The sequence below is a fragment of the Meleagris gallopavo genome, chromosome 7 (assembly GCF_000146605.3).
Source record: "Meleagris gallopavo isolate NT-WF06-2002-E0010 breed Aviagen turkey brand Nicholas breeding stock chromosome 7, Turkey_5.1, whole genome shotgun sequence".
Classification (NCBI taxonomy): Eukaryota; Metazoa; Chordata; class Aves; order Galliformes; family Phasianidae; genus Meleagris; species Meleagris gallopavo.
Window position 1 is genome coordinate 17,672,283 of NC_015017.2, and position 27,363 is coordinate 17,699,645.

The 27,363-nt window shown below is 41.5% G+C and overlaps 1 protein-coding gene across 1 annotated transcript; it reads left to right on the plus strand.

The window, feature by feature from the left end:
- The first annotated feature begins 6 nt into the window (after positions 1-6).
- USP37 (ubiquitin specific peptidase 37) lies at positions 7-27,363 on the plus strand. Its single transcript, XM_010713616.1, has 23 exons — positions 7-171; positions 2,765-2,936; positions 3,464-3,564; positions 4,774-4,955; positions 5,319-5,393; positions 5,963-6,060; positions 6,968-7,052; positions 7,552-7,713; positions 8,189-8,320; positions 8,637-8,760; positions 9,021-9,226; positions 9,546-9,663; positions 9,936-10,015; positions 11,379-11,543; positions 12,840-12,905; positions 14,072-14,222; positions 17,519-17,771; positions 20,131-20,297; positions 21,986-22,046; positions 23,319-23,434; positions 24,504-24,573; positions 24,950-25,088; positions 25,879-27,363. The coding sequence occupies exons 1-23, from the start codon at positions 16-18 to the stop codon at positions 25,964-25,966; spliced, it is 2,967 nt and encodes a 988-aa protein (XP_010711918.1). The 5' UTR covers positions 7-15; the 3' UTR covers positions 25,967-27,363.

Below are 27,363 nucleotides of genomic sequence, written 5' to 3' on the forward strand. Positions count from 1 at the left end.
CGGTGAGGCCCCGCCATGGCCCCGCTGAAAGTGCACGGCCCCGTGCGGATGCGCAGCATGCAGACCGGCATCACCAAGTGGAAGGAGGGCAGCTTCGAGATCGTGGAGAAGGACAACAAAGTCAGCCTGGTGGTCCACTACAACGTGGGGGGCATCCCCAAGACCTTCCAGGTGGGTGCTGCTGGGCCGTGCCCTTCCCGGCTCTCGGGTGTCGCTGCTCCTTCTGCCTCCTCCCTCAGCGCCATCCCTCGGTTGTAGCCGTGCCTCGAATTATTCAGGTGTGGTGTTACGGCATCCGCTGGATGGGAAGGGCCGAGCAGCAGGTGTAGAGCTGTGACTCACGTCTTGTTTTTTTGGAATACCTTTCTGTTACGATAGGTGTGCAGCCTGGAGGTGATGTTGAGATCTGGTCTTTCATTGCTTTTTAGAAGAGTCTGTATCATTTGGCAACTTTCAGATCAGTTTGGTTTGTAGCAGTGCTGCCTCTGCTTTCTCACGTCACTGGTGTTTTCTGACTGTGGTGTATCAGACCTCTCTCTGATCTGTTTGTTTCTGCCTGCAAAATTTAATGAAAAAGAGAACACATTGCATTTGGAATACCAGGTTTTGTTCCCTTAGCAAGCTGAGAAGTCTCAGCAAAGAAAGTGAAAGCCTGTGTTGTATTGGAATCAGGGTATAAGAGAGGCACGTGCTTCAATTATCTCATACCACTGTAGCTGTGGACTTGATAACATCAAGACCTGCCCACCTTGCCACACACAGTGCTGTGACTGTGCTTTTGGTGGAATCCCAGTGTTTGACCACGGTGCTGCAGTCCCTTATTCCCCTTGTGCCTTCTCAAGGCTCTTGTTTGTGCTCTGTTCTGCCAGGATGAGTTTTTCTGTGGCACAGTAGTGCCTGGAGCTGTGGTTCTGTGGCAGGGTGAGCCTGCCCGGCAGCTGTCTATGCCTGCAGAGACAGGCTTTGCTCCTGTCTCTCCTCTGGTCTGCGGGAGCTTGGAGGAGGGTTTCCACTTGGAGGGGGGGCAAACAGCAAGTCTGATGGACTGGGAAGTGTGGTGTGCTCTGCATCTGGGGGCACAGCAAAGAAGAGGAAATGAACAACCCAAGCCTTAGATCAATTAGTTTTGTTAGGCCAACACTATTTTCCAGCTGGAGCTGCTCTCTGGTCCTGGTCATCTTGAGGTAGCACAGGTGCTGGCAGCAGGGAGAGAGGGCTGCCCCTTGTGCTGTGCACCTGTGTCAGCTGGTCCCAGTCTCAATGCCCTCATTACAGGTGTGCCAAATACTTGGTAATTCTGCTTTACCAGTACCATTCTCTTGTTTGCTTGCTTTTTTTTCCTCCTTGGCAAGTTGCTCTGAGAAGTTGAGAGCAGTATCCCCACTTTTTTGCTTTGCTGTAAAGGAACATTATCCTGGGTTATATTTCTGTTGCTGTTATTTGATGTTTTGATGAAATGCTAGATACAAGATACAGTCTATGTGAAACATGTACTTTCACCTCCCGAGGTGCTAACGCTGACTCTTTAGTAACAGGTACACAGAGACTGTGCTTGGAGTCCTCTCATGTGAGCATTTTGAATTTAAATACATTGTGTTGCACTGAGATGCCAGAATATCTGTAATCCATGTACACTGACCTCTATTTTAAGAGAGAATGAAAAACTTGGAGCCTGTTTTCCAATATGTAGGGGAGAAAGAAATCTCATGGATGAACACTTTGTACAGGAATCAATTTTCGTTCTAAACTTGAGTACAGTTTGAAGGGGACAAAACTGTATAGTGAAACTGAGGTTGCCTTATGATTGCTGTTCATGCCTGTTAATTGGATATCATTATTTGGATCAGCTGTGTGGTAATACACAGGTGGTGCCACTTTAGGAGGAGGCTCCAATCTGATGGGGAGCCTCTTCTCTGCAGTGCCCAATGGCCTTGGCTGTGGTTTCAGCTTGTTCTGGCAATTCTATCATTGTGTTGCAGTACCTGGTTCTTAGGAAAGGCTGCAGAAGTGGCAGAAAAATGATAACTAGGTGCCAAAGGATGCAGAAGTTGAAAATGACTTGTGTATTGACATCTGTATGGTCGCTTTTCCACAAAGCCTACACCTCTCTGTGAGTGACTTAGCAGGAAGCAGCAGTTAGTTCGTGTTGTAATATAGTGGCATAGCGGAATTACTGCAGAGAAGGAACTCTTAAAATCACTCTCACGCACGACCATAACCTCAAAACTTCTGACACTGTTTAATTGTTGCTGTGTTGTACAGAGACTAAGTGTGTTTCTTTCTTACTTACCACCCAGTGAAGTTTTTTAAGCTTTGTCAAGTCTGTTTTCCTCTGAGAGAATTACAGAGTGAGCGTAAGTTTGTGCACATCACTTAAAACTCAAAACTTTTAAACTTTTCCCATTTTGAAATAATATTTTGAACCAGACAGAGGAGTTTCAGACAGCTGGAAGGGACTGTAGGATGTTTTCATTCCTTTGGTTTAGAACCGTCACACTCAACAGCAGAGCAAGTTTCGGAAAGCTTAACCAGGAATGCAGGGATTGATGAGCCATAGTAGCGCTGTCCTTTGGGTTATGTCAGCTCCCAGATGACTGACAGCATTAATTCTGTGAGGCTTAATGTTTGCTGAGAGTAGAGCAGAGGGATGCCTTTCTGTGTAAGCGCCTCTTACCCTCTCTCTCGGTTTGAAGCGTTTTGTTTGAATTTGTGTTTCGGCCTTTGTAAAGCACGTTGATGGTGATAGTCGTTTCCTTGCTTCCAGCTAAGCCATAACATTAAGTCTGTGACCTTACGGCCCAATGGCAGAAAGCTGTGCTGCCTGATGCTGACGCTGAAGGATACCAGCTTCCTGACCATTGATAAGGTACCGCTTAAAGACGCGAATGAGATGCGGATGTATTTGGATGCGGTCCATCAAGACAGGCTTCATACTGGTAAGTGCCATAGTAGTCGTTCACATCAGTGGCGGCTTAGAGAAGGTGCAGTACTGTGGCGTGGGCTTTTTTCCACCTTTAGCCACCTTTCCTCCTTACATTACTTTCTGTGCATGTTATATTTGTGCAGATCTTTCTGGCTCTGACCCCAGTTTTTGTTGTGTGCCTTTGTCGCGCTGAACAATAAGCAGAGATGAAACGATCAGGAATTGTTTCTGTTGTATGTACATCGGTATTTGAAAAACTCGTGTCTTTATCACACCTGCATAGTTTCTTTCCTTTTGATTTTTCCACTTTATTTTGGTTGTTTTAAGGATAGGAACTTTTCTTCACGCTGAGTAAATGGCCAATATAAGGGCAATCCATAAACATGTGCTTATATCTATGCACTCAGAATGTTGTACTGTCTGTTGGCAAGAAACTTGGTGTGTCTCTTCCAAAACCAACTTCAAAATAGCATCTTGCACATACAAATGCTGGTCAGTGAAATGAGCATCGAATCAAACGTTGTGTACTTTTCCTGTCAGCTGGGAAACCCTCTCAGGGATCTGGCAGCTTTGGAGGTGTGCTGGGCAGCAGGACCACACAGAAGGAAGCTAATAGGCAATTCTCTTATATAGAGAATCAGGTTTGTTCAACTGTTCACGTTTTTCCTCTTCTCTAATTTTATTTCATTCATTTCCCCCTCTCATTCTCTTATTGCATGTTGTAATAGCACCATAAATATTTATTTTGCACCCAAAGTCTTTGTGATCTCCAGGGCTTGTAATAGATGTGTACAGGATGGTTGGCAATGGTGCTTCTTGCTTGTAAGGAGGCTCGTAGTCTGTTTGCTTTAGAAAGGTCAACATCTGCCTGTAGAAAACCGTGTATGTTCTTCAGGCTGAGCTGTATCAGTCAGGCAGAAGAGAAGCAGTAACTGAAGGAAAGTGCTTGAGACTTGCTTCTCAGTTTTGAATATCTTTGTTTATACTGAACACCTTAAATACATGGCAGCTGAGCAAGCTGTGATCAGTGCAGATTTTAGTGAGTTTGTACACATTTGGCTAAACTGTGCTACTGAAGAGCTGGTGCCTGAATTTTTGTATCAGAATAGAATTACTGAATCTGTGCCATTCTGCTTTTTCTCTGTGTGTATATTTTGCAGACTTCTCCCTGGAAGTGGTTTTTCTTCAAAAGACTTTAGTTCTTCCTTCTCTCCCACCACGATGTATCTACCAACTTTAACTTGCACTGTAATCTCTGTGAATATATCTTTATAGCCCTAGGGCGAGTATGTTTTGACATTGTCCCAAAACAAATTTTACATGTTGCTTAAAGGCAACCTCACAGTAAAAACTCTTAAGGTTGCATGTACATTGGTAAGATTAGATGCATTTAGTTTTCAGCTGTAAAACTGACACACATTCCTTAGCTTGTTTCTTTGCATTGGCCCAAGGCTGTCAAGGCACTGTTTTAATTGTATGCCTTTTATATACCTTTTTTTCTTCTTTTAATGCCACCCAGGATTGATCTGAGGGTGGTTAGGAGTTGTGCTTTGGGTGTTTAAATCTCAAAGCACATAATGGAGATTTAAACGCAAAAGCCCAACTGACTTGTCAGTAGAACGTGAGAAATTTGTTACTGCTATGGAGTTTCGTGGTCATGACTTCGATTCAGTACAGTCAGAAGTGTGATAAGTCTAATTAATGTGAAGCTCTTGCTCTATCACAAGTGGCACTTCTGCTTTTGGGTACTACACAGTGGCAAGTCAAGCAGTGGTGTAAATGCTGAGCGTAGGCTCGTGGTGGTGGTTGTGTTTTTCATTGTTTTTATTGTCTCTGTTTTGCTTTTGCAGGCTCCTTCCAAAAGGGTGACTGTGGAAAGTAAGGATGAAAATCCATTTCGCAAGGTGCTGGGCACCCCAGCTCGGGCATCCATTAAGAACTCCAGTGGAACTGGAGCACCTGGCAACAGGGGGAATGTTGCAGCATCTCCAACATCGGCAGTCCCTCACAGAACAGGCTTGCTGGAGAGCCGGTGAGAGTGCTTTCCAACTTGCATGTGGCATTGTAGAAAGTTTAGGTCTCTAGAGAACTGCAAGTAGAGTTGCTACACCTAGAAGGAAGAAAAGAGTATGCTTCTTCCTCTGGTTTTGCTGTTGCTTTGACAAGGATGTTAAAATGTGCTTTTCCAGCCTCTTGCTGGTTACAGGCACTTGAGCTTTATCAGCAGCTTAGGAGGTGAGCAGACCAAAGTGTTCCCTGTGTGCTGTGTTATAAAAGTGAAAACAGTGGAAGATAAGTGAAACGCACATAGCGCTGAGAAATGCTCTTATGTTGGAAGAGGATTATTTACTTGCCTTTCTGGAAGAGTGACCGCTTCAAATTCTTTCCTCATTAGTGAAAAGAGGAAAAGAGCACAACCTCCAAGTTCAGAAATGAGTGAAGATTATCCCAAAGAGAATGATTCTTCGACGTAAGTAACCGTTGTTTCTACTTCCTTATTTAAACTCTGGGCATTTGTAAAGGTAGGTTCTTTTTCTGAAGAGAGTTTTGCGTGTTTCGTGTTTCTTTTCTTGGCAACATAGTACAGGCCAGCTGCTAGTTGACTTCTGAACACGCTGAATGCTTGAAATAGGATTTGCATTCAGGGTTAATGAGGGAAATACAATCTGATCTAGTTGCTGGTTTGCAGGAGGCTGTGCAAATTTTATACCACCTTTTACAAGCTGAATCTGGATTGTCCCATGTATAGCTACATAGCTATAGGTAGCTTTTTTCCTTGAACTTATTTTGAGGCTTTTTTAAGACAAATTTCATAAGTTGTTATTTGGAAAATACAGTCTATGTGCACAGCTGCATTTAATCATAAGTAAAAAATCTTGTTTAAATAATTGGTTAAACTTGTGAGCAAAACATACCTGTTCACTAGCCCTAACACCCTTATTACTTGACATAAATGCTTTAAAACAAGTCATAAATGTCAACCAGGCCTACCCTGGCTTTTCTGTAACATCTCTGACTTGCACTCTTGTGTATCTACAGGAATAATATAGCTATGAGTGATCCAACATGGAAATACTTAAACAGTAGCAGAGAGAAACAGTTAAAACTGAAGCAAGAGGAAGAAAATAGGACGTCAGGTAAAAATAAAAGTAAATCCAGATGATACCTGCTATTTGCTCTGTCGTTCTTAGCTTAGAATTTGCTTTCTTTGTGCCACCAACATTCCTGCTTCCTACAGAGCCTTATCTAAGATGTAGGTATCTTTCCTTCACTTTCAGACCCTACTCTGGCTTGTCTTTCACTGCTGATTAGTGTAACCCTGACCCCTGTACTTGTCTGCTGAGGCCACCTACTGTGTGTGCCTGTTTGAAAGTTCCACAAGCAGCTTCATGCTTTGCTCCCAGTTACCCTTCCCTTTGGGAAGGGTGTCCTATAAACATCTAATAATTTCCTCTCACCCTCTTTCTTGTTTATCTTCAAAACTCTTATGTGCTATTAATGTCCACACTAATATATTGGAAATTATTAGTGGGCTGTTAGTGGGTATTGTGAATCTTGTATATTTGAACAGAAGATGGTGGTGTTTATCAGGTAGTTAAAGCCTTTTAAATGGTTAGTGGCAATTACTTCTAAGTGTCACAAGTTTCAGTCTGGATGTAATGGGGATTGTGGAGTCTCCTTCTATGGAGATACTCAAGACCTACATGGATGCTTACCTGTGAGGCCTATTGTAGGGAGCCTGCTTTTAGCAGGGGGTTTGGACTTGCTCTAGAGGTCCCTTCCTACCCCTGCAATTCTGTGATATGAAATGCAGTTAAAAATCCAGGGTCCTTTTTTGCACATGTTATCAGTATTTGTGTTAATGCTTTCAAGATACTTGCTTTAATACTTTCTCTAATGTATCTGGAGGATAGTTTGTTGGTTGTTTTTTTTTTAAGAATTTTGAAACCTTCTGGCTATGTAATTTGAAACCATTAACGTATCATGTAAACATCTGAGTTATGTGAAACAAAGTGACCTACTTCTCTATTTCTTTTTATAAAGGTGTTTTACCGTTGCAGTCATCATCCTTTTATGGGAGTAGGTCCTCATCAAAAGAGTACTCCACTAGCAGTTCCACCCTGGACAGGTAGGACTGATTCACTACCCTGAGCTGTAAATGACAGTCCTTTCCCAGGAACTAGGATCTTCTGTTTCCTGTGTGTTTATTATGTGGTACACAGCTTTTATGGGTAAAATGTGTATGGCTTGAAATCCCAAGCACTCAGTGCATCTACAGTCACTCTTCTCATACCTCCCAACTTCAGTACTGCTTTAAATAGATGGACTGTCTAAGATCACTCTTTTATAGTCATTGTGAACGACTGATCCAGGTGATAGTTGAAGTGTTTTTGGTTCAAGTGATGCTGCATACACTCCTGTAGATGTAAGGAAATTTAACCAAGGGAAGTGTTCTGGACAGAAGTTTGCCTTTGTGTACCTCTTTGTCGTCGTGATAGATGCTAGTTGTCTCCTGTGACTTTGCTAGTCCTTGTCCTCTGTGGTGACACAGTAGCGGTGTCCTGAGGTGTTACTGTTTAAGGCAGAGCAGTTGAAATCCTTCACTTCTTATTCTTCTACGGTTTTAGGTCTAGTGTATCCAGCCAGACTACTTCAGCCAAAAGAAGCCTGGGATTTCTTTCTCAACCTGCCCCTCTTTCTGTTAAAAAAATGAGATCTAATCAAGATTACACAGGGTGGAACAAACCCCGAGTGCCCCTTTCCACCCACCCTCAGCAGCAATTACAAGGGTAGGTTTAATTTTCTCTATCTAGCATGCATGCCTTTGTCATTAGAACGTAGGTATTCTTGTTATAATTGCTTCATGGAGGAAAAAAAAAATCTTGAAATCAATGAACCCTGAGACAAGGAGTGCATTTCCTAGCTTGAAAAATATATATTCTTAAATTCACTTCCTGAAAATTTGGTATATATAATAACTTTAGGCAATTGGCATTCGTTTCATACCACTTCCATGATTCACTTTTATATCTTGTGCACATACACAAATCTCAATATTTTGATTGTTGTAACTCATGGATGCTTTCCTGACAGACATTGCCTCCTGTAATTTTTCAGTTTAGTGTGAAGGGCAGAAGGACAGCTCCAGTAAAAGCTATGTGGGGGATACCTGGGGTGATGGATGGTCCTACGTGATATCAGTGCTGTTTAACATGGGCACGTTGACATTTGTGTACATACTATATTTAATTTTCTGTTTTTCAGGTTTTCTAACTTAGGAAACACCTGCTATATGAATGCCATTCTACAGTCCTTGTTTTCAATCCAGTCCTTTGCTAATGATTTGCTCAAGCAGGGCATCCCATGGAAGAAAATTCCACTCAATGCGCTTATCAGGTAAAGTTCACTTTCTGAGAAGAATGATTTCTCTTTCATTACTGAGAAGCTTGTTTCCTAGTATTGAAGCAACTTTGTGTAGAGGGTGATGTATGTGTGCACACACATCTTTACCTTAGAGTCTGGATATTTTCGTTTGGCTCCTGTTCCAGTGTTATTTTCCATTTCCTGAAATATTTTCATACGAAACTCCCAACACTGCTTATCACAGGGTAAAATCTTGTAGAAATCCTTAAAGTAAGATGCCATGTGCTTTATTGCAATTGTCTGAAGTCCTGGACAGTCACTCAGTGTCTCACTGCATTGACTTCTGCAGGCGTTTTGCCCATCTCTTAGCGAAAAAGGATGTCAGCAGCCCTGAGGTTAAGAAAGAGTTGCTCAAGAAGGTGAAAAGTGCCATCTCAGCTACTGCAGAGAGATTCTCTGGGTATATGCAGAATGTAAGTATCATATGGTCTAGAACCTATTGTGTGTGTTTTGTTGTTTGGACTGCACTGAATTCCTGTCACGCTTCATCTCCATTTGGCAGCGATTTGAGCTTTTGATTGAATGATAACTGTTGCCTGCCCTTTGCTAGATGAAAACTGTCCTAGCATTGCTGAATGTAATGGACAGAAATGTGATTTCCTTCATCCACATGTGTGAGAGATTCTGCATGGAGTTTTAGAAAATGATTTTGTTGAGATTACCCTGTTTCTAGGATGCACATGAGTTCTTGAGCCAGTGTCTGGACCAGCTGAAAGAGGACATGGAAAAGTTGAACAAGACTTGGAAGAGTGAACCAGTCCCTAATGATGATAGCTCACCTGGACGGGCTTCTGATGATCTTTCAGCTACCAAAGTTTATACTTGCCCAGTTATCAGTAACTTAGAGTTTGAGGTTCAGCATTCTATCATTTGTAAAACGTAAGTATGCTTCAGAGCTTCTCTTGTTAGTAGGAGCTTGAGTTTTCTGTGACTTCATCTGCGTGCTGTAAATAGAACTAAGTTAGCAGTATGTTTTTGGTTGTTGTTTTTTTTTTTTAAAGTTACTGAAGCATCAAAGTTAAAATCCTCGAATTCATCTTTATCATAAGCATGAAACAGTTTCATTCTGATATGCGTGAAATAGAGCAAGATGCATATATTTTCTGGGAAGCTACTTTAGCCTGAAAAATATAAATTGTTGGTAATTTCAAGTAATTTCATTTTTTGTCAGGCTTACATAAGCACATTTCTTTTTTAGATGTGGTGAAACAGTCACCAAACGGGAGCAGTTCAATGACCTCTCCATTGACCTTCCTCGAAGAAAGAAGTTGTTTCCATCTCGGTCGATCCAGGATTCCCTTGACCTCTTCTTTCGGGTACATAGCTCACATACATACATAAACGTCAGACTTGTAGGGAAAATATTGCCCATCGTTCTTGCATTAGCAGATATGCTGTCAAATTCTAAGTTTTGCTACCCATGCTGCCATTGGGTGCCCTCTTGTCAGATCACATTGAAGATTAATATGGCTTTTAGTATAGGTGCTCTCTTGAGGAGCTTTCATGACAGCCAGAAGAGATGTCCTTCCTGTTGAAAACTGTGTGATGCATCGTTTGTTCCACTGGTCTTTGTTCTGTTTTAACACAGGCGGAGGAAATTGAGTATTCCTGTGAGAAATGTAATGGGAAGTCTGCTGTTGTCACACACAAATTCAATCGGCTTCCCAGGTAACTGTTGACATCTGTTCCTTTCTTTCCTGGAAACACATCCCCAAAAGTGCATGCAGAAGCTCCTCAAAGATGAAATCTGTAATAGTGGATAGGACATCATGTATGTGCTGGTGGTGTGTGAGGAAGATCCACGTGCAAGCAGTAATTTCTTCACACTGTTCTTCAGTTTCCTTGTGAAAACCTTCTATGTGCTGAGTACCCTTTGCAACACTTCTTCTTTCCTCCATCACTACGCAGGGAGGTCTGAGTTTTCTCCTAGTACTGGATTCTCAGGAGGGAGGTATGAACAGTAAAAAAAAAAAAAAATCTGTACATTTAATATTTACTGCTCAGTTGACCTGATGTGCCAGACTGAGCTGGGGACATTCTTATCAGTAGTCATAGAGAGGGTTTTGGTCTGCTCTTCTGTGCTGATCCCAGGCTTCTCTCTTAATAAGCATGGTGCTACAAGAAAGAATGCAAACACTCTGAGGGTTAATGGCATGCTCAGTAGTTCCAGACCTCGTGGTGGTGTTCAGTTCATTACTTGATGGTAGGGATCATTTTCTCATAGGATGTAAAGCTAAAAGAGAATGTTGGATGCCTTTACTTGGCCACTGCCCTTGTCCTGTAGTGCATGCTCATACAGAACAAGGTGAATTGACGTTCTGATAAAAGCATAGCTTGTGTTTTTCTTAACGAGCTTATACACTGTGACAGTGCTGCGAAACCTTTGTCAAAATATTTGGGTATTAGCACAGTGTAAGTGATGATACAACTGCTTGATCTAAGTAGCTGGTACGAAGTACAGCGTAAGGGAGAAGGCTCAGTGCAAGGAGCAAGCTTTTTCAAGCTCTTTATACTGTTCTGATCAAAAGCTGTTCTAAAAAAGTGTTATGACAGATAAAAAGAGTACATGTCTTCCACTGGGCAAAGCTCCTCTTCAGCTCTGGGAAGCTGTGTGCTCCCTCTATCTCTGTCAAATATCTACAAGTAATATATGATCATCCTGGTGTGTTGAACAGTAATATTCTGTTTGTTTCCTATGCCTGTCACCATGTTGTAGGAATAATGTTTGATAAGAGCTGCTTGCTTTGGCCCACCTGAGGAGCAAGGTGGTGCAGGATCAAAGCAGAAGGCCTCTTGGCAGCCTGCATTCTGCACCTTGTGCAGAGTTGGGAGGTGGATGGCAGAGTGATTATGCATCTCTTACTAGATAAGAAAGAGAGAGAATGCTTCTCTCTTTCTCTCCCAAGTGATATCTGCTTTAAAGCACATGAATGCACTTTTTGTAAATAGAGCCACTTGGATTTTTAATAGCTTTTCTAACTTGTATCTTGAGATTAACATTGCAATTTTGTATTCCTCTCGTGTTTTTCAGGGTCCTGATTCTTCATCTGAAACGATACAGCTTCAACGTAGCATTGTCTCTCAATCATAAAGTTGGGCAACAGGTGGTTATTCCGAGATACTTAACCCTGCTTTCACACTGTACAGAAAGCACCAGGCTGCCACTGACGCTGGGCTGGAGTGCCCATTCTGCAGTGTAAGTGTACAGCCTGGGTTCAGCTTGTGCTGTGTTACATGCCCGCAGTGAGGTTGTCAGTTGTCAGATCTACTCTATCTGATCTCTGGATAAAGAAATTATCCAAAATTATGCAGCCTCAGGTGCAAGATATCTAATCTAGCCTCTTGGTACGAAATCTAGATTAGCTTTTGTTTGCAGCATGCTTAATTCTGCTGAGAAGGCGTAACAACATTCCTTTTTCTGTTAATTTCCACTTGCACACCTCATGCTGTCATTCATTTCTCACTGTCTTTACTATGTTACTAGTGTATCTGAGGACTTCATGTGTTGGAAATAATCTTCTTTTCCCTGTGGCAGTTATTTTGGTACAGCTGCTTGTCCTAAGATATTAAATATCCTAAGAGATTAAATGTGCCAGATGTCACACAGATGTGGCAGAATAAGGAACAAAAAACCCTTAGGTACCTTGCCTTGCATTCTGACATACTGTAAATGTAGCGACATAGGATACATCTGGTATCTGTTCTTTTGCTGGATACTGAATGGAGTTTGAGATTTACCTGGAGATTTCTCAAGAGTTTGCTTTAAGAGTAGAAATCTTTATCTCCTAAACATAATGAAAAGCTTAAGCTAACCAATGCAGGCGTGCTTTAAAACATAATTTAAATGACTTTTCAATGTTTTTGGTTTGTCTTTTTTTTGTAATCATTGAAACCATACTGATAAACCCAGACAGTGAAAGGGTGATGAAGCTGGGGAGAAGTAGCCCTGACTTGAGGAGAATGATGGAAATGGTTCCTGTGTTAGTAACCATGTGTTACCATATGTTAGATGGTTGTAGTGGTAGCAATGGACTTGAAGGAGTCCATAAAAGGATCAAGTGGAGCAGGAGATTTGCTTAGAAGATCCAGGTAATAGAGGAGAAACGGAGATGTGGGGCGTGCCAGAAAATCAGCTAATCCAGACAGCAGCAAGAGACTGTGGTTTGGGAGCAGGAACTCAAGTGTTGGTGGGAATCAGGGAAAAAGGAAAGAGTTCCCTTGACGTGGGAGTGCAACGCCTTTGACTTGTGAGCTTGTCCCTAAGGGTGCATCACTAAGAAGTGAATCAAATTTGAAGGATTGCATCTGGTTTTGAACTGCTGTTGTGTATTTATGGCATCGTGGAGTTATTACTCTAAAAACAAGCAATTAGCAAGTACATAATGGTATTCTACTTGCTGCTTTGAACGTGAATTTGCATGCATAGCAGACATGTAAACATATATTATTTTAAAGACTAACTGCTGCAATAAATACTTTGCTTTTTAAATAGTTCCCGTCCGCTGAAAGCCTCCCAGATGGTGAATTCCTGTACTATAAGCACTTCTACGCCTTGTAGGTGAGTTAAAGTTCTGAAATGCTCTCTTGGCCTGGCATTTCATGGCATAGCTTTTAAGGCAGTTTGGATTTGCATTAGTTTTTTTTTTTCTTTACTATTTCTGCTTTTTAAAAAATCTGTTGTATAAATTGTTTTTAGGTACTGTTTTTTCATATCTGAGCTTTATTGGTGTTACACGTTAGCTGAAAGAAATATTAATGCTGCCATTTGCCTAATTGACACAATCCTGTTAGCATTTCTCTTGAGAACCTTTGGGAACTTGTAAGCAAGAGAAGGGGAATTTTTCTGTGGAGAAGGCTCAGTGAGAACTGCATCTGGTTTGTACAGATGATTGGTCAGGGCCAGCTATTTTAAATTGCCTTGCATTCATTGCTGCAAACCAGACGTATAAGAAGCAACATGTTTTCTAGTTCTCTAGTTAAACTTTTTTTTTCCTGTTTTTTATTTATGGAGCTGCAATGAGTTTAGAGAACAGGTGGTTGGTTCCTTAACCTTGTTTGTAAAAATGAGAGAGCATTATTATGGCCTTTGTAGGCTGTTCTGAGAGGCCAATTTTTGACATAGCGAGAAATGTGATATTGCAGTGGTGACTTTCACATTTTGAAATGGATATAGAACAAATTTTCTAACTGAGCAGACACTTCAGACTCAGAGTCTCTTGTCTTCTGCTCTAAAGAAACAAGGATTTATCCCAATGAAGGAGCAAACGTGTAAACAAAATTGTGCAGACTTGCAACTTTATATCCTAGTATTGATGTGAAAAGTCTTGTGTCCAGCTTAATAAATTTCAAGAGTCAAGTAAATGGTTTCTGCTGAGTTCTACATGTTAATGTGGGCTTGTCTCAAATGAATGCTGTCCAGGATTGCTGTGTGATAAAGTGCAGGCTCTTGGCTTGTGAATGTCTCTAGTGATTGTGCTACATCTTGGAACAGGTGTCTTGTGGAAGAGAAAAACAACACTTGGTAGGCTGTGGGGTAAATAAGCTATGAAGTGTTTATTTATTGCCTGCTATCTTGGTAAATTTCTATATTCAACACTTGCAGCTTGTTCCCTAAATTGTGCCTCCCCACAGCCTGAAAATCTGCTGTAGCAGTTACTTAATGGTTTCTGTGAAACAGATTTGTACGGTGCTATGAAGTTCTATAGCTGTGTTTTTAATTTACAGAAAGTATACTTTCAAATCAAAGAGCTCTGCATCGCTCTGTGTGGATTCGGACAGCGATGATGAGCCCCTGAAACGCTCTGTTGCCAATAGCCAAAGGTTGTGCAACATACAGAGTAGAGATCAGCAACAACTGCAAGAAGAGCCAGAAAAGGTAAGGGAGGGAAAAAATAAGTACAAACTTCTGTATGCATAGGGGCTGTATGTACTTATGGCTTGCCTCTGTTTTTCTTAGCATAATGAAATTGATATAAGCTGTTTTCTCTCCTAATTAGCACTGTGATGCTAGAAGGGAGTGCTTTGCCATGCCAGCTAATTGACCTCTCTCTACAATTGTCTTGAGTTCCCACTGGGAACAGAGGTAATTGTGTCGTAACTGCTCTTAACTTGCAGGGCCGTGTATACCAGCTGCTTAGCACTTTTCTTGGTCCTTTGGGCAACTTTCTCTGAAGACTTTTCCATACAGAATTGTAATGGACTGTCAATAACTAAATTATGCAGCAAAGCCCTTGATTTAATTAGAGCTAGTACAATTTGGGCTAGAAAAAATAGTCAGTTGAGAGAAGTTCTTGTGGCTGAATGAAAACATGCAAAGAAGTGGTGGATGCAGGCAGTTTCTCATCTAATGAGAGGATCCCAATCCATGTGATATTTAATAAAAAGTAAAACAATGGGTATTGAATTTCCAGAAGACAGGGCTGGGAAGGACTGCAAGCGTGCTGAAGCTTAGAAGTACAGTTAAAATGATCTTGACAAATCTGAGAAACTGCCAAAAATAGGAGAGGTGGTTCAGTATGAGCAGGCTAAAGACACTAATCTTAGCAGGGCTGACTGGCTGTAAATGCAGGATAAGAACAGCTGGGAAAGCAGTGGGCCTTCGGAAAGGAGTGAGGGGCAACAGTTGGTCACAATATTAGGCTGACTGAAAAGGTAAATATATAAGGGAGGAATAGCCTGCAGGGTGAGTGAAATCAGCCTTTGTTTTTTCCTCAGCATTGATCTTTACCTGGAATGCTGGATCTAGCATCCAGATCCATCTGGAATCCAGATTTGAAAAAGAGGTAGAGATTAATTGGAGAGAAGCAAGTGAAGTGAAACGTGAATGGTCAGATGTTTGGAAAGGAAGATTTCTGAGGAAAAAGTAGTTGAGTGAACTTGGGTCCTTGGAAGGAAAAACCTAAACAGAGTGTGTATCTTCAAGGAAGGGAAGGCAATGAATGGAAGCATTTGGGCTGTTTTTCTTGGCCTCAGTGGATGGAAGCAATAGACTGAAATTGCAGACAGTAATTTTTAGATTATACTTCAGGGAAAACTTCCTGATGTTCAGGATATTAAGTGATGGAATGGATTGCTTTGGGAGTAAGCAGAAAACAGTTTGCTCTCAGAAGTAGAATGAGCAACTGCTATCTTGCATAGCATATCTGTGATGGCTGTGGGTGGGGAAATTAAACCGACTTCTCTTTGAAGTGCTCCTTCTGTAAAGAGAACCCTTTCCAAACTGCCTTAAATGATTCTCCTTCAAATTTTGTTGGTGAGGAAGTGTAGGTAATCTCCATCACAGCAATACTGCCTGCAAAGATGGTGGGAATGAAGCCTATTAATTTGAATAGCAAATTAATGGGAGGCTTTCCAGCCCGCTGTGGGAAAGAGAGAGTGGTGGAGATGATTCCACATAAGCAACTTGACTTTTTGCAGCTGTGTGCTTCGGGCACTGCCCACCACAGACCTGAACAGCCATCTGCTATTGTTAACCACACTGTCCTGGGAGGATCTGGTCCTGGTTCTTGATGTGGCATTGCTGCTACTGCAGAGCTACTCTCAGGATGCTTCTCATTGCAGCTGTGTTAGGGATGATCGTGTATCCCATGCATGGCACTGCACATAAGCAGTCCTGCCATGTAGAACAGCTGTGATACATGATGTTGGGCTCTAGGTGCAAATAGCAGCTACCTGGCTAATGAGGGCAAAGCTGTGATTTTTGGCTCTGCAGGTGAAGTAGTATTTTTAAGTACTTTTCAAATACATTTATTTAAAGCAGCCTGAATTAGAGCCTAAGCTGCTTAAAATCCACGCAAATGAATTGTAATGGAAAAGTTGTATTCAAATAATGCACTGTGTTGCCAAGTCTTTAAAGTCCAGCCGCTGAATTAGTGGTGGCTGCTGTGGGAGTCCCTGGAACCAGAGTTTGCTTGAAGAGCTAAATCGTTGTTGACAGTGGTAGTCTACAGGTGCAGAGAGGAATCAGAAAGCCTAGAGTTGCAGGTACTCTGATTTTCCTATTCAGTGCACAAATAAAATGGGAGGAAAAAGACTAAAAGTTGTCCGTTCTGATTTTTGGAGGTGGTGATGACTCAAACAAGCAATTCAATTGGGTAATTCACTTGCTAATCTGGTTTGATAAGCCAGTTTTAATGCAAAGAGTTTGCACTATAAAACCAGTCTTACATACAATAAGCTTTTGATGAGTAAGTAAAAAAAAAAAGAAAGCAGTACAATGGATTCTTGTTTGTTTTAATGAAGTTCTGAGTTGCATCCAAATGAAATTTGGAGGAAGACCTGGATAAATTCATAAATAATAATTACAAAACCATGACTTGTAATATACAAATGCAAATATATACATACACACAAATATGGTAAGTAGTATAATCGTTTAAATATGTAGGCATAGAGGTTAGCCTCCTGATTAACCAGTTGATATCACAATGATGGAAATGCCTACACTGCTTGTAAATCAGTATGGCTTTAGAGTTGAAGAGCATCTGTTTTATGAAAATAACTACAATAATAACATAACAGTAGAAAAAGTCAGTTCAGGAATTTTTTCCTGTCTCCCAATTTAAAGCCATTTTGTTCTCCTTAAGAAATAATGTTTCCCTGCTTTTCCTGATCTTTTCTTCGCTTGCTGAGCGCTGTTGTTTCCCTTACCCACCTTTTGATGTCTTATAGCAAGTCTGCACTGCCTGACCTAATTTTAATTCTACTTCATAGCAGCCTGGTTTCAATTCCTGTTTTTCCATCCTTTCTACAAGTTCCATTCAGGTACCCTTCAGCCTGCTGTGTTAATAAACTCGCAGTTTTGCTACTTCTGCCCTCAGGGTTTTAGCACTGACTTGCCAGAGGCTTGCGGATTCATCAGCACCCAAAGGGTAGAACATGTGTTGAAGGAGATGGGAAGAGTTGCCTTGGCTGTATTAATCCACAGGGCTGTAAAAAACTGGTTGTAGTTGATATTTAAATATTGTTCATTGGAGTATGAACAATATGGAGAATGTAGCTGCAATGGTTGTGTCTCCATTGAGACTCGCAGAACTGCCTGTTTAATCTTGACAGAGCCAAATTCCCACATCCTGGAGTTAAACAATAGTAATAATAAATCTATATGGAGATGTAGAGCTGGTGTTATACCTGTTCAGTCAGGTTTTTAACCATAACTCTGTTCATCTCTAGAGTTCAAAAAGAAGTAAAATGGAGGGCGATAAACCTGAGCTGGGCAATGCTGGTTTTGATGGGATGAGCGAAGATGAGCTGCTAGCAGCTGTCTTAGAAATCAGCAAAAGGGAAGCTTCTCTGTCTCTGAGCCATGATGAGGATAAGCCCACAAGCAGCCCAGACACTGGGTTTGGAGATGATGAAATTCAGGAGTTGCCTGAAAACCTGGAAACGATGGAGACAGAGAAACCCAAAGCACCCTTAGAATCAGGTAAGGCAAAGTAACTGCCTTAATTGTGCTGTGATGGGCTAAAGCAAGTTACTGATAGCAGTGGGCTGGTAATGTTTGAGGGCAGAAGCCAGATGCAAGCATACTGCTGAAACTGTCTGAATTTCTCAGTTTTCTCATAGTTTCACAGTATATAAAGCTTGTAAGAAAATACGTTCTGCTATTTCAACGAATTACATGTCAGTCACTGCTGTGATAAAGGTAGCTTGTCTTCAGAGTTCATTGCCATCTTTTTCCTTCCTGATTACTGCGCACTTTCACTCCCTGCCTTAGCAGACAATTCAAATTATGAAGATTTGGCAGTGTCTGGGCCCTAATCCTCTGTAATCAGCAAGTGGTTGCATCTCTGCAGCTTGCTGCAGCCTGGGCAGTGTGGTAGCAGCGATCAGAATGCTGAAGTTTAAGAATGGTATCTGCATTGTGTGAGACCAGAATGCTTTCGTTAATGCAGTTATTTTTTTCACTAGTCGCTACTGAATTTAACTCTATCTCTATTTTTTTCTTTTGTAATACTCAACGTGAGAGTAGTGAGCCTAAGAGACTCAGCGTGCGAATTTTTAGCCTCTGACCCAAAAACATGGTTAAGTACAGGAAGACTCTTTGATCTCCTTGTGGGGAAATTGTATCTCACAGCTGAAGGATAATTAAGTGTGCATGTGCTACATGTTTTCATGCAAATGTTTAATGCCACTAGCCTGGAAAAAAACAGGGAAACAACATCCTTTCCTTCTCCTCTAAGAGCCAAGAGGTTAGGCGAACAAAAATACTGTTTAGAACATCCAGCTTGAGAAGAATTGTCCAGTGAAACAACTTTCATTGTTGGAAGTTGGTCTCTAAGAAAGCCAGATGTGTAATCAGCCTTGCTTGTGCTCAACTTCACATACTTTGTTACTATGGTTGTGAAAGGCAACTGTGAGAGCCTGGCAGCAGACATGTCTCTTCAGGTTTTCCTTGAAAGATGTAATGCAATTATTTGAAGGCTGTTGATGTTTAAGCAAAAAGTGTGTTTTAATAGACATCTGTAGTTTCTGATTAAGAATTCAGTTAAGCACGTAGCATTGAATTTGCCTTTCTGTATTTGCGTATGGTCAGAAACATAAGTACTATTCAAACCATAAGGCTTGGCATTCAAATGAGATGTCTTCATATTTCAAGTTAGCAGTTATGGCAGCTGAGTGTAACACCTAATAAGTTCACAGCCCCGTGTTCTATTTAAAGGAAGCTCGAAGGCAAAGGATGCTTTGCTTTATCAAACAAAGTGATTCTAAACATTAAAGATTTAACTTGGTTCAGTCTTTTTTATCATTAGTAATCTTTTTTTTTGTAAACATTGAATTGTTTGTGGTGCTCTAAAGAGAAACAAAAAAACAGAGGGTAGGACCCTGGCAAGTTTAAGTAGAATAGATGTCTCTTCTGCTACGAGATCCTGAAATTAAATCAAGTATTTCTTACAGTAGAAGTCTTCAAAGATCATGTAATAAATTCTGTTTTGTTATTCATCTTAAGAGGATTAGACTGATGGATCATAGTTCTGGTGGTCTTACATGTAAGAGGTCATAGCTAGTAAGACTCTGCCTTGTGTAATCCTTGCCAGTAACTAATGAACAGATGCTGAAGTCTGCTCAGGGCTAAACTCTGAAGTTTCACATGTTGCTTTGATGGCTTTTGGAGCAGGTCCTAATTTTTTCAGCTGCAAACAAATGGGAGAATGAAAGTGTCTTGCAACGAGACGAGATGTGTGCAGTGGTTGAATGTGAGCATTCATTTCAGAAATAGTCTGAAAACAAAAAACAAAACCAAAAACCTGACTTCTGACATGCTGTTTACTTTGAAGCTCAATTGTGAAGTTTTAATCTTCTTTTAAAGACTCAGGCAGTGTTCACAAGGTTGATCTCTTACGTGAAATAGAAGCTGACAAATTGAAAGAGTGCTTGAGTTTCATTTCCCACCTCTTGTAGTACTCTGAGGTATAATAAGCAATGCAAATCTATTTTATTTTATTTTTTTTAATCTTTGGTTACTTCTAGAGAAATTCAGGTGTCAGCTTTGTGGCTGTAGGAACCTAGTGGTATGTGACATCTTCCTTTTAGTTGAAGTTGCTGTTTGAGTAAGCATAAAAGAAGAGGATCGTTTCGGGGATTAATGGTTCATCTTGCACCTCTTAAAATTACAAGACTCCTTTTTCTGGAGCTTTTTCAAACTTGGCATTTGTGGGTTTTTTTGTTTCTGTTTGTTTGGTTTTTTTTAATGGCTGAGATCTCCTTGTCAATAGATGTCACTGTGCTGCAGGGATTGTGGTTACAAACCCAGGAAAGCATAACTGTACTTTGCGATCCTTCAGGTCCTGCCAATTTCACTGAGATAACTAAAGATTTCGATGAGAATAAGGAAAACAAAACTCCGGAAGGCTCCCAGGGAGAGGTTGACTGGCTGCAGCAGTATGATATGGAGAGAGAGAGGGAAGAACAAGAACTTCAGCAAGCACTGGCTCAGAGCCTTCAAGAACAAGTAAGAAATAATTTGCGCTCTCAAGTTACTTCCCCAGCACTGGAAAGCTGAAGGCTGAAGAAAACCTTGTGTTCACACACAACTGAAAGGGGATTCTGCTCTGTTTTTGAGAGAATCTGATGTTCTAGCTCCACTCCTAGCACAGGTAGATTTAGGCATAGTTTTGTATGTACTTTGGGAACCATACTATATCACAGACATACAGATTTCTCCAAGCTCTCTGTGCATATTTATACATAGAGCTGTGACATTATATAAACAGTGACAAACTGAAGTCTCACTAGCTCTCACGTAACACTCACGGGCTTACCCCTAGCTTCCCTGGAAGTTGCTTATTGCCTGGAAGCCCTACAGCACATTCTGCCAAGAATCAAAGTGAAAGAAACAGATTTTAAAGCAAAAGCTGGGGATGGCCTTACCAGGTCAGCTTGAAGATGGTAATCACGTTGGTGATCATTGGTAGGAAATGCACAGCAAAGAGTATGGGAGCAGAACAACGATGTGATGCTTTCCTGTTGTAAGTTGGAAAAAGGATCTCCAACAATTCAGTCTAAAAACAGTCCTTTAAAGAGGACTTGGAAAAAAATGGGATCTTGGATTGTATGTTAACAATCTGTGTTCCACTTGATTTACAAGACTTGTAACTGTTTTCTACATGCTTAACTGCCCTGAGGAAGAAGTAAACACTTTGTCAGATCTGTCTTTAAATAGATAACCTTGTCTGCTCTCTTTTAATAGTAAAGCTGTCATGGTTTTCCTTATGAGATCTGATGTTTCCATGGCTCTTGGATTTTCTCTCCCATTCCTCATTATAAGGTGCTTGTTGGTATGTTCTGTGCCAGATGTAGCTTTGATTCAGTACCACCAAGTAGTTTGATGAAGATCCTCAAATGCTTTAGAAAAAATGAGATAAAAGGCCTCGTTAATAATGTAAAACTGCCTTTTGTGTGTTGCTCTGCTATGATTCTGAAGTGAAAATCTGCTATACTAATGAATCAGGCATGAAAATGTGGTTATCTTGGTTTGAAATGTGTAGTTAGGGCTTTGCATTCAGGTGCACAGAAAGCATTCAAGGACTGAATTAAGAAGCCAGCACAGTAAGTGTTACAGTAGCTGTGAGCTTTTAGAGTGCTGGGAGGAGCAGGAGCATGATGCTATCCAAAAAACTGGAAGGACTTGTTGACAGACTTTTTTTTGCATCCTGCCTTTGTGAATTACACCTGTTACACAGAACATTGTCTTTATTTTCCAATGGCCGGAAGATAATAAAATCTGTCCAAGTTTAACAACTCTGTCCACAGTTGGTTTTGGACAGAAATCTAAACTTTGCTCCAGTGTGAGGAGCTTTGTGTGTGACAGCTTTCCTTAGGAAAGGGTTGCAAATTCATTCAGATCTTTTCAAATTAATGATCCACTGAAAGTGTTTGGTGTTAGTGAGGGCTTGCTCTGCTGCATACCAAGCTTTAGGAGCTTTGACAAGCCTTAATGAAGGTTTGTCCCAGGTTCTGTTGGATGAGAACATTGGACTCTCGCTGGTTGCAAACACTTCTTCACACGAAACCTTGAATTTACGGTGTCAGGTTTGTTGTAGAAACCAGAGCAGCACAGTTTCAATGGAAAAAGAGCACCACAAGAATTTTAAACAGTGAACTGTCTCAGTGAGCTAAGTTTTGTTCTCTTCCCATCAGGAGGCACGAGAACAAAAAGAGGATGATGACCTTAAGCGAGCTACGGAATTAAGTCTACAAGGTGAAGCTTATTTAACTTTTTCCAATGTGTTGCTTTCGAAGGAAAATAGACCTGTATGTATGAGTGCAGCTCCTGACTGCAAGACAGCTGGGATATCAGGTCCTCTTGATGTGTGCTTAATTGTAGTTGGCTTTGCTCGGGTCTCTTGTTCTCAGCTGTGGAAGCAAATGGCAGGAAAAAATTAAAATAAAAAATGACCTATTTAATTCTCTTGTAGGGGGTGTGTGTGTGTGTGTGTGTGTGTGTGTGTGTGTGTGTACATAGCAGAATGGACCGTGGAATTTTGTGTTCCCAGAAACCAACATGATTGTAGTCGCAATTTAAGGATCATCAAGTTTCCACTGGTATTTTAGTGCATGTTAATACTCTGGCTTTGCCCGAGAAAATAAGTACCCTATTTGTCTGGCACAAAGGGGAGGGTAGATAGACCCTGCTTCAAGGTATGGCTCTTGGGGAATGGAAGGGGGCACCCAACATATGGTCTGTCCTTCCCAAATGCAGACTGTGATGAGCCTCAGGTGCTGCTTAACATCTGTGTGGGGCTGGCAGGTGAGTGATTTCATGCAACCTGGCAGGGGAAGGCTTAACAGAGAGGAAATTCCTACTCTAAACAGGGAGTGGGAATAGTAATGAAGCATTGGGGTAAGGTGCTCTTAGATGCTTGGATGTTTTGAAAGGCCCTCAGTGATTACCAGATGAACTTATCTGCTTCTGAGGAGCAATAAGTGCTGATGTCTTTCTTCAAAAAAAAAAAAAAGTCAATCCTGAGCAGTGTCCTGTTAATCACAGCTCCTCACCCACCCAGCACTTCACACTTTAATTTAGCTGTTGAAAGCACGGCCCCTTCTCCTAATGAGCACTGTACAAACCCTCGCATTAGTCGGGTGGCTGCAGAATCCCAGGAAGCTGGGAACAGTGAGTACAGGGAGCTGCGGTGCCTTCCGGCTCTTTGCAAAGTGCTGCCTGTATTCTGCTCAGCCAAGCAAACTGGAAGTTCCTGTGGTGAGCAGCCTTCTTACCGCTGAAAACAATGACAAGATGCCTGCTGCCAGCAGCAGCGATTGGATGCCGGTTTAAATTGAAAAATGTACTTTGTTAATACAACTTATAGTTTAAAACTGTAATTCATAGCTTCTCCTTGCCCAGCTTGCAGTTCCCTGGCCCAACTGGCCCTGCTGCTCTCAGGATTGGGTCTGGCTTCCTGCTCTGGAGCAAACCGGGTGTTTTCCTGCTTGGATTCTCATGCAGTGTTGTTGTTTCTGTGCTGTTTAGAGTTTAACAGCTCTCTCCTGGACAGCGTTGGCTCTGATGAGGACTCTGGGAATGAGGATGTGCTTGACATGGAGTACTCAGAAGCTGAAGCAGAAGAGCTGAAAAGAAACGCTGAGGTGTGATCTATGATCCCAAACATTAACTGAGAAATGCAGCCCCTTCTTTACCATAGGCTCAGTGTTAGGTAGTTTTAAAGAGTTCCTTTCTGATGAGAAGGGAGAAGATAGAAGAATACTCAACTATAGTGATCTGTTCTATTCTGTTTTGTTTTTTTTTTTAAAAAAAAAAGTAGCTGCAGAGAGACCCCTCTGAGCATCTCTAAGATATGAATAATGATGGAAAGGAACCAGTAATTTTATATGGGGAATGTTCCAGTGGATGGAGCTCCAGATCGCATGCAGCAGTGCTGGGACAGATCCCTGTGCCTCCTTTTCTGGAGGAAGGCTGTGTAAAGTGACAAAGGTTAAGACTTATAACTGCACTTACCCTGAATAGTTCTTACTTTCTTACAATTCTTCACCAATTTTCTTAAACCAAGAAGTGCGTTTTAAAGCGTTGCCAGTGAACTGCATCAGTCAAGTATCCTGGTCTGAGAGTTTGAAGCAGTATTTTCCAAAAGCCAGTCTCCATCATTTAGTTTTTTGTTCAGTGAACGGACAGAGTGTGTCTCTTGCATGCAAAGAGGGCATTGCCTGCTGGTATTTCAGGTGCAGGCTGAGAGTCTGACCCCATATCTGGTATTAGCTATTAAATCTATATATTGTTATCAAGGATAAAGCTTTAATATTTCAGAAATAAATGTGCTGTTCCCTTTTTGCTTATCTATGTTTATTTGGTGGATTGACTCTGACATCAGTGGAAGCTGCTTAGGAAGTGGTTGTTTAGAGAACTTTGTGGAGTAGAGCTCATGTCAGCATCTGTTCTGAGGTCAGAGTGACTGCTTTGCTTTTTCTGTCTCTTTTTTTTTTTTTTGCTTGTTCAAAGATCAAATTAAAGTCAGGAGCTTTTCCTCCCCACTTCGTGAAGGACTCTTGCATTGGTGTGAGCCAGGGTGTCTTGCTGTAATCCTTTTGCAGCTTTAAACACAGTAACCATAGCCCAGATCTCAGGTATAAATCATCTTGTCCATAGGTTACATGGGACAAAAGTGAGTACTTAAACTCTTTAATTGGACCTTGTTTTTAGACAGGAGAGCTGCCTCACTCCTATCGTCTCATCAGCATTGTCAGCCACATTGGAAGCACATCATCTTCAGGTAAAAGACACTGTGTTTTATTCTTCGTCTCTTATTGAGATTAAAAATGTGCAAGACAAAATAACCATGTCAAGGTTATTTGTAGAGAGGAGTTTGGTCAGCAGGAGCAGACAAAAAAAAAAAAGCAGCTCTTTAATTGTGGGTTGCTGGCAGTGAAGTGGGGTGAGGGTGTCATTGTGCCATGTGAGGCATCTGGGCTCAGGGCTGGCTATGGGATCTGTGGCGTTGCTGGTGCTTATCATTAGCTCACTGGCCAGCAAAGGCAGAGCATGCAGGGTCTTAGGGATGTTTTAGCATTTTAAATCTGATGTAGGTTGTCTGAGCAAACCAGCTTACTGGCTGAAGTGCAGCATGAAAAGTGTTCTGTGTTTTCAAGGTCACTATATCAGCGATGTCTATGATATCAAGAAGCAGTCCTGGTTCACCTACAATGATCTGGAGGTGTCTAGAACTCTAGAAACCACTGTCCAGTGTGACAGAGACCGAAGTGGCTACATCTTCTTCTATATGCACAAGTAGGTGGCCTGGAGCATTCTGGTACTGTTTGTGATAGCAGACCTCTATTCTGCTTTGATGGGGCGAGGAACGTCTCTGTATGTGGGTCAGAAGACATTAGAGTCAAAATTCTATACAGGAATGACAAATTCACGTGCAATTAGTTCATTATTAATATAATATGTCACTAGTGTATAGTATTTTAACAAGGTACATTAAATCATCTTTTGAAAAGCTGAGTTTGGTGTCTTAGCCATTCATTATTTGCACCAAGAATCACAATGGAGTTTGGATTTTGTCCTTACTTGCTGTAAGATTTGTAAATGCCCTTATCCGTGCTTCTAGTGCTCGTGTTGTTGCAGCCATGGTCATCTCAGGACGTGAGCAAGATGAGATTTGTAGATAGAAGTAATACTTTATCAGGCACACAACTGATGGAGGGCTTTTGTAACTCAGTTTGTTCCCTTTTTATGTGTTTTCTGGTCCCTGTAGTAAAAGATACTACATTATCTCTGCAGACTGTGTCTTGTGTTCCTTCAGATCCTATTACTGGCCTGGATTTACTTTAACTGTTGTTACTGTTCTCTGGAGCTTAGCAGTGGTCTTATCCATTGTAATAAATGGAAAGAAAATGCTTGGGGATTCGAGGAGCCTTTCTGAGAAATGCCAGATAAGACACCTTTCTCTACCAAGCGCTGTGACGCTTGAGCTTTGTGGATTAAATCCAGTTGCTGATTCCCTCAGGGCTGTTTCGCGTAGCAGTTGCTTACTGTACGTAAGTTTCACCGTTGCTCTTCCCCTGTGTTTTAGGGATATCTTCGATGAATTACTAGAGACAGAAAAAAGTGCACAGCCACTTAGCACAGAAGTAGGCAGATCGATCCGTCAGCCGCTGTGAGGAGTCCGACACCTCGTACCTCTTGAGGAGCACAGAAAATCCTGAACTTGTGCCAGACGTGCAGGAGTAACAAACAGCTCAGGGCCAAAACAACAGACAAATGGTAGAAATACGGATGCTCACATTTTGCAGAACCATCTGTGCAAGTCCTCGGCCCGAACCACAGTCGTCAACCTTGACATCCCAGAGCGACCCTCCTGTGGTGAAGTTTTTATTGTTCCTCAAACAATTTTGTCAGCATGGAGCCTTAAAGAGTTGCATCAAGCCACAAGACTACAGCTGCTCACAGACTGATCTAAAAGGAAAAATTGTGCAAAAAGAGACTCATCTTCAAAAGCCCATTCACCGACCAGATGTGAGTGGGGAAGATTTACATATCACTTGGCTCTTTTTTGTTGTTTTTTCTTTTCCTTCTCCAAAACCGGTTTAAGCAATAGATTCTGTTAGCTGGTGTGTGTTGTGTTGGTGATTTTCACTGGCAGCCCAGCTCCCAGAGTATGCTCTCAGCAGTCATCTCGCTGTGCAGTCGCTGAGCTGATGTGTTTTGACATTGGTGGGTTTGTAAGCTCTCTGCTGGTGACGTGCAGTTCCAGGAAACAAACTCTTGGTGCTGTGGAATGTATTGCATACCTGGTGGCAGCTCTGTCTCTTTGATGCCGTTCACTGTCATCCTCCTTTAGTGGTGAGATTATACATGTGATTTATTTTACAAGTATTATTATTTGATTGTGTTTTCTTCACTACATTGTTGTGTAAGTTTGGAGAAGAGAGGTGTGCAGTGTTCCTTGCTGAAGTTACGTTGCTTAGGGCTTACTTTGATGTAACTGACCCAAGCTACTGGGTGACACCTGGAGCAGGTGGAGAACAGGAGCTGAACCACAGCTGCTTTTTCATCTTGCCTCGTTCTGTGCAGCAGGGTGTCATCGTGAAATGGAAATGATGGGAAAAGGCAGGGCCTGCAGTGCCTTGCTTGCCACTCCTCGCTTGAACCGTGGTCTTTCTTTGGTCTTCCCTCATCCCAGGTGCAGAAAAAGGGATTTCGCTGCAGCTCTGTGGCTGTTCTTACTGAGGAGTGCAGAGTGCTCCAGCTGTGTGACTAAAGCAGGTTTCAGAAAGCTTGTGTTCAGTGCTAACAGAACAGTTTGGGAGCATGTTTAATGAGGCTAGCTCCAAGAAACTCATTTTATATCAGCAAGGAGAAAAAAATGCCTATTGACTTAACTTTTTTTTAGCACCTTCGCACTTATTTAGCAGGGGCAGATGTTTCCTTTTGCTGGCATTTACTTACTTTGGAGAAACTGTTGCTATTAAGCAGAGTAGTTGATCTTGTTTTGGCCTCTAGTTCTGGTTTTTGCAGCTTGAGTTTTAGAGGTGAAAGACTTCTTTTAAAAAAAAAC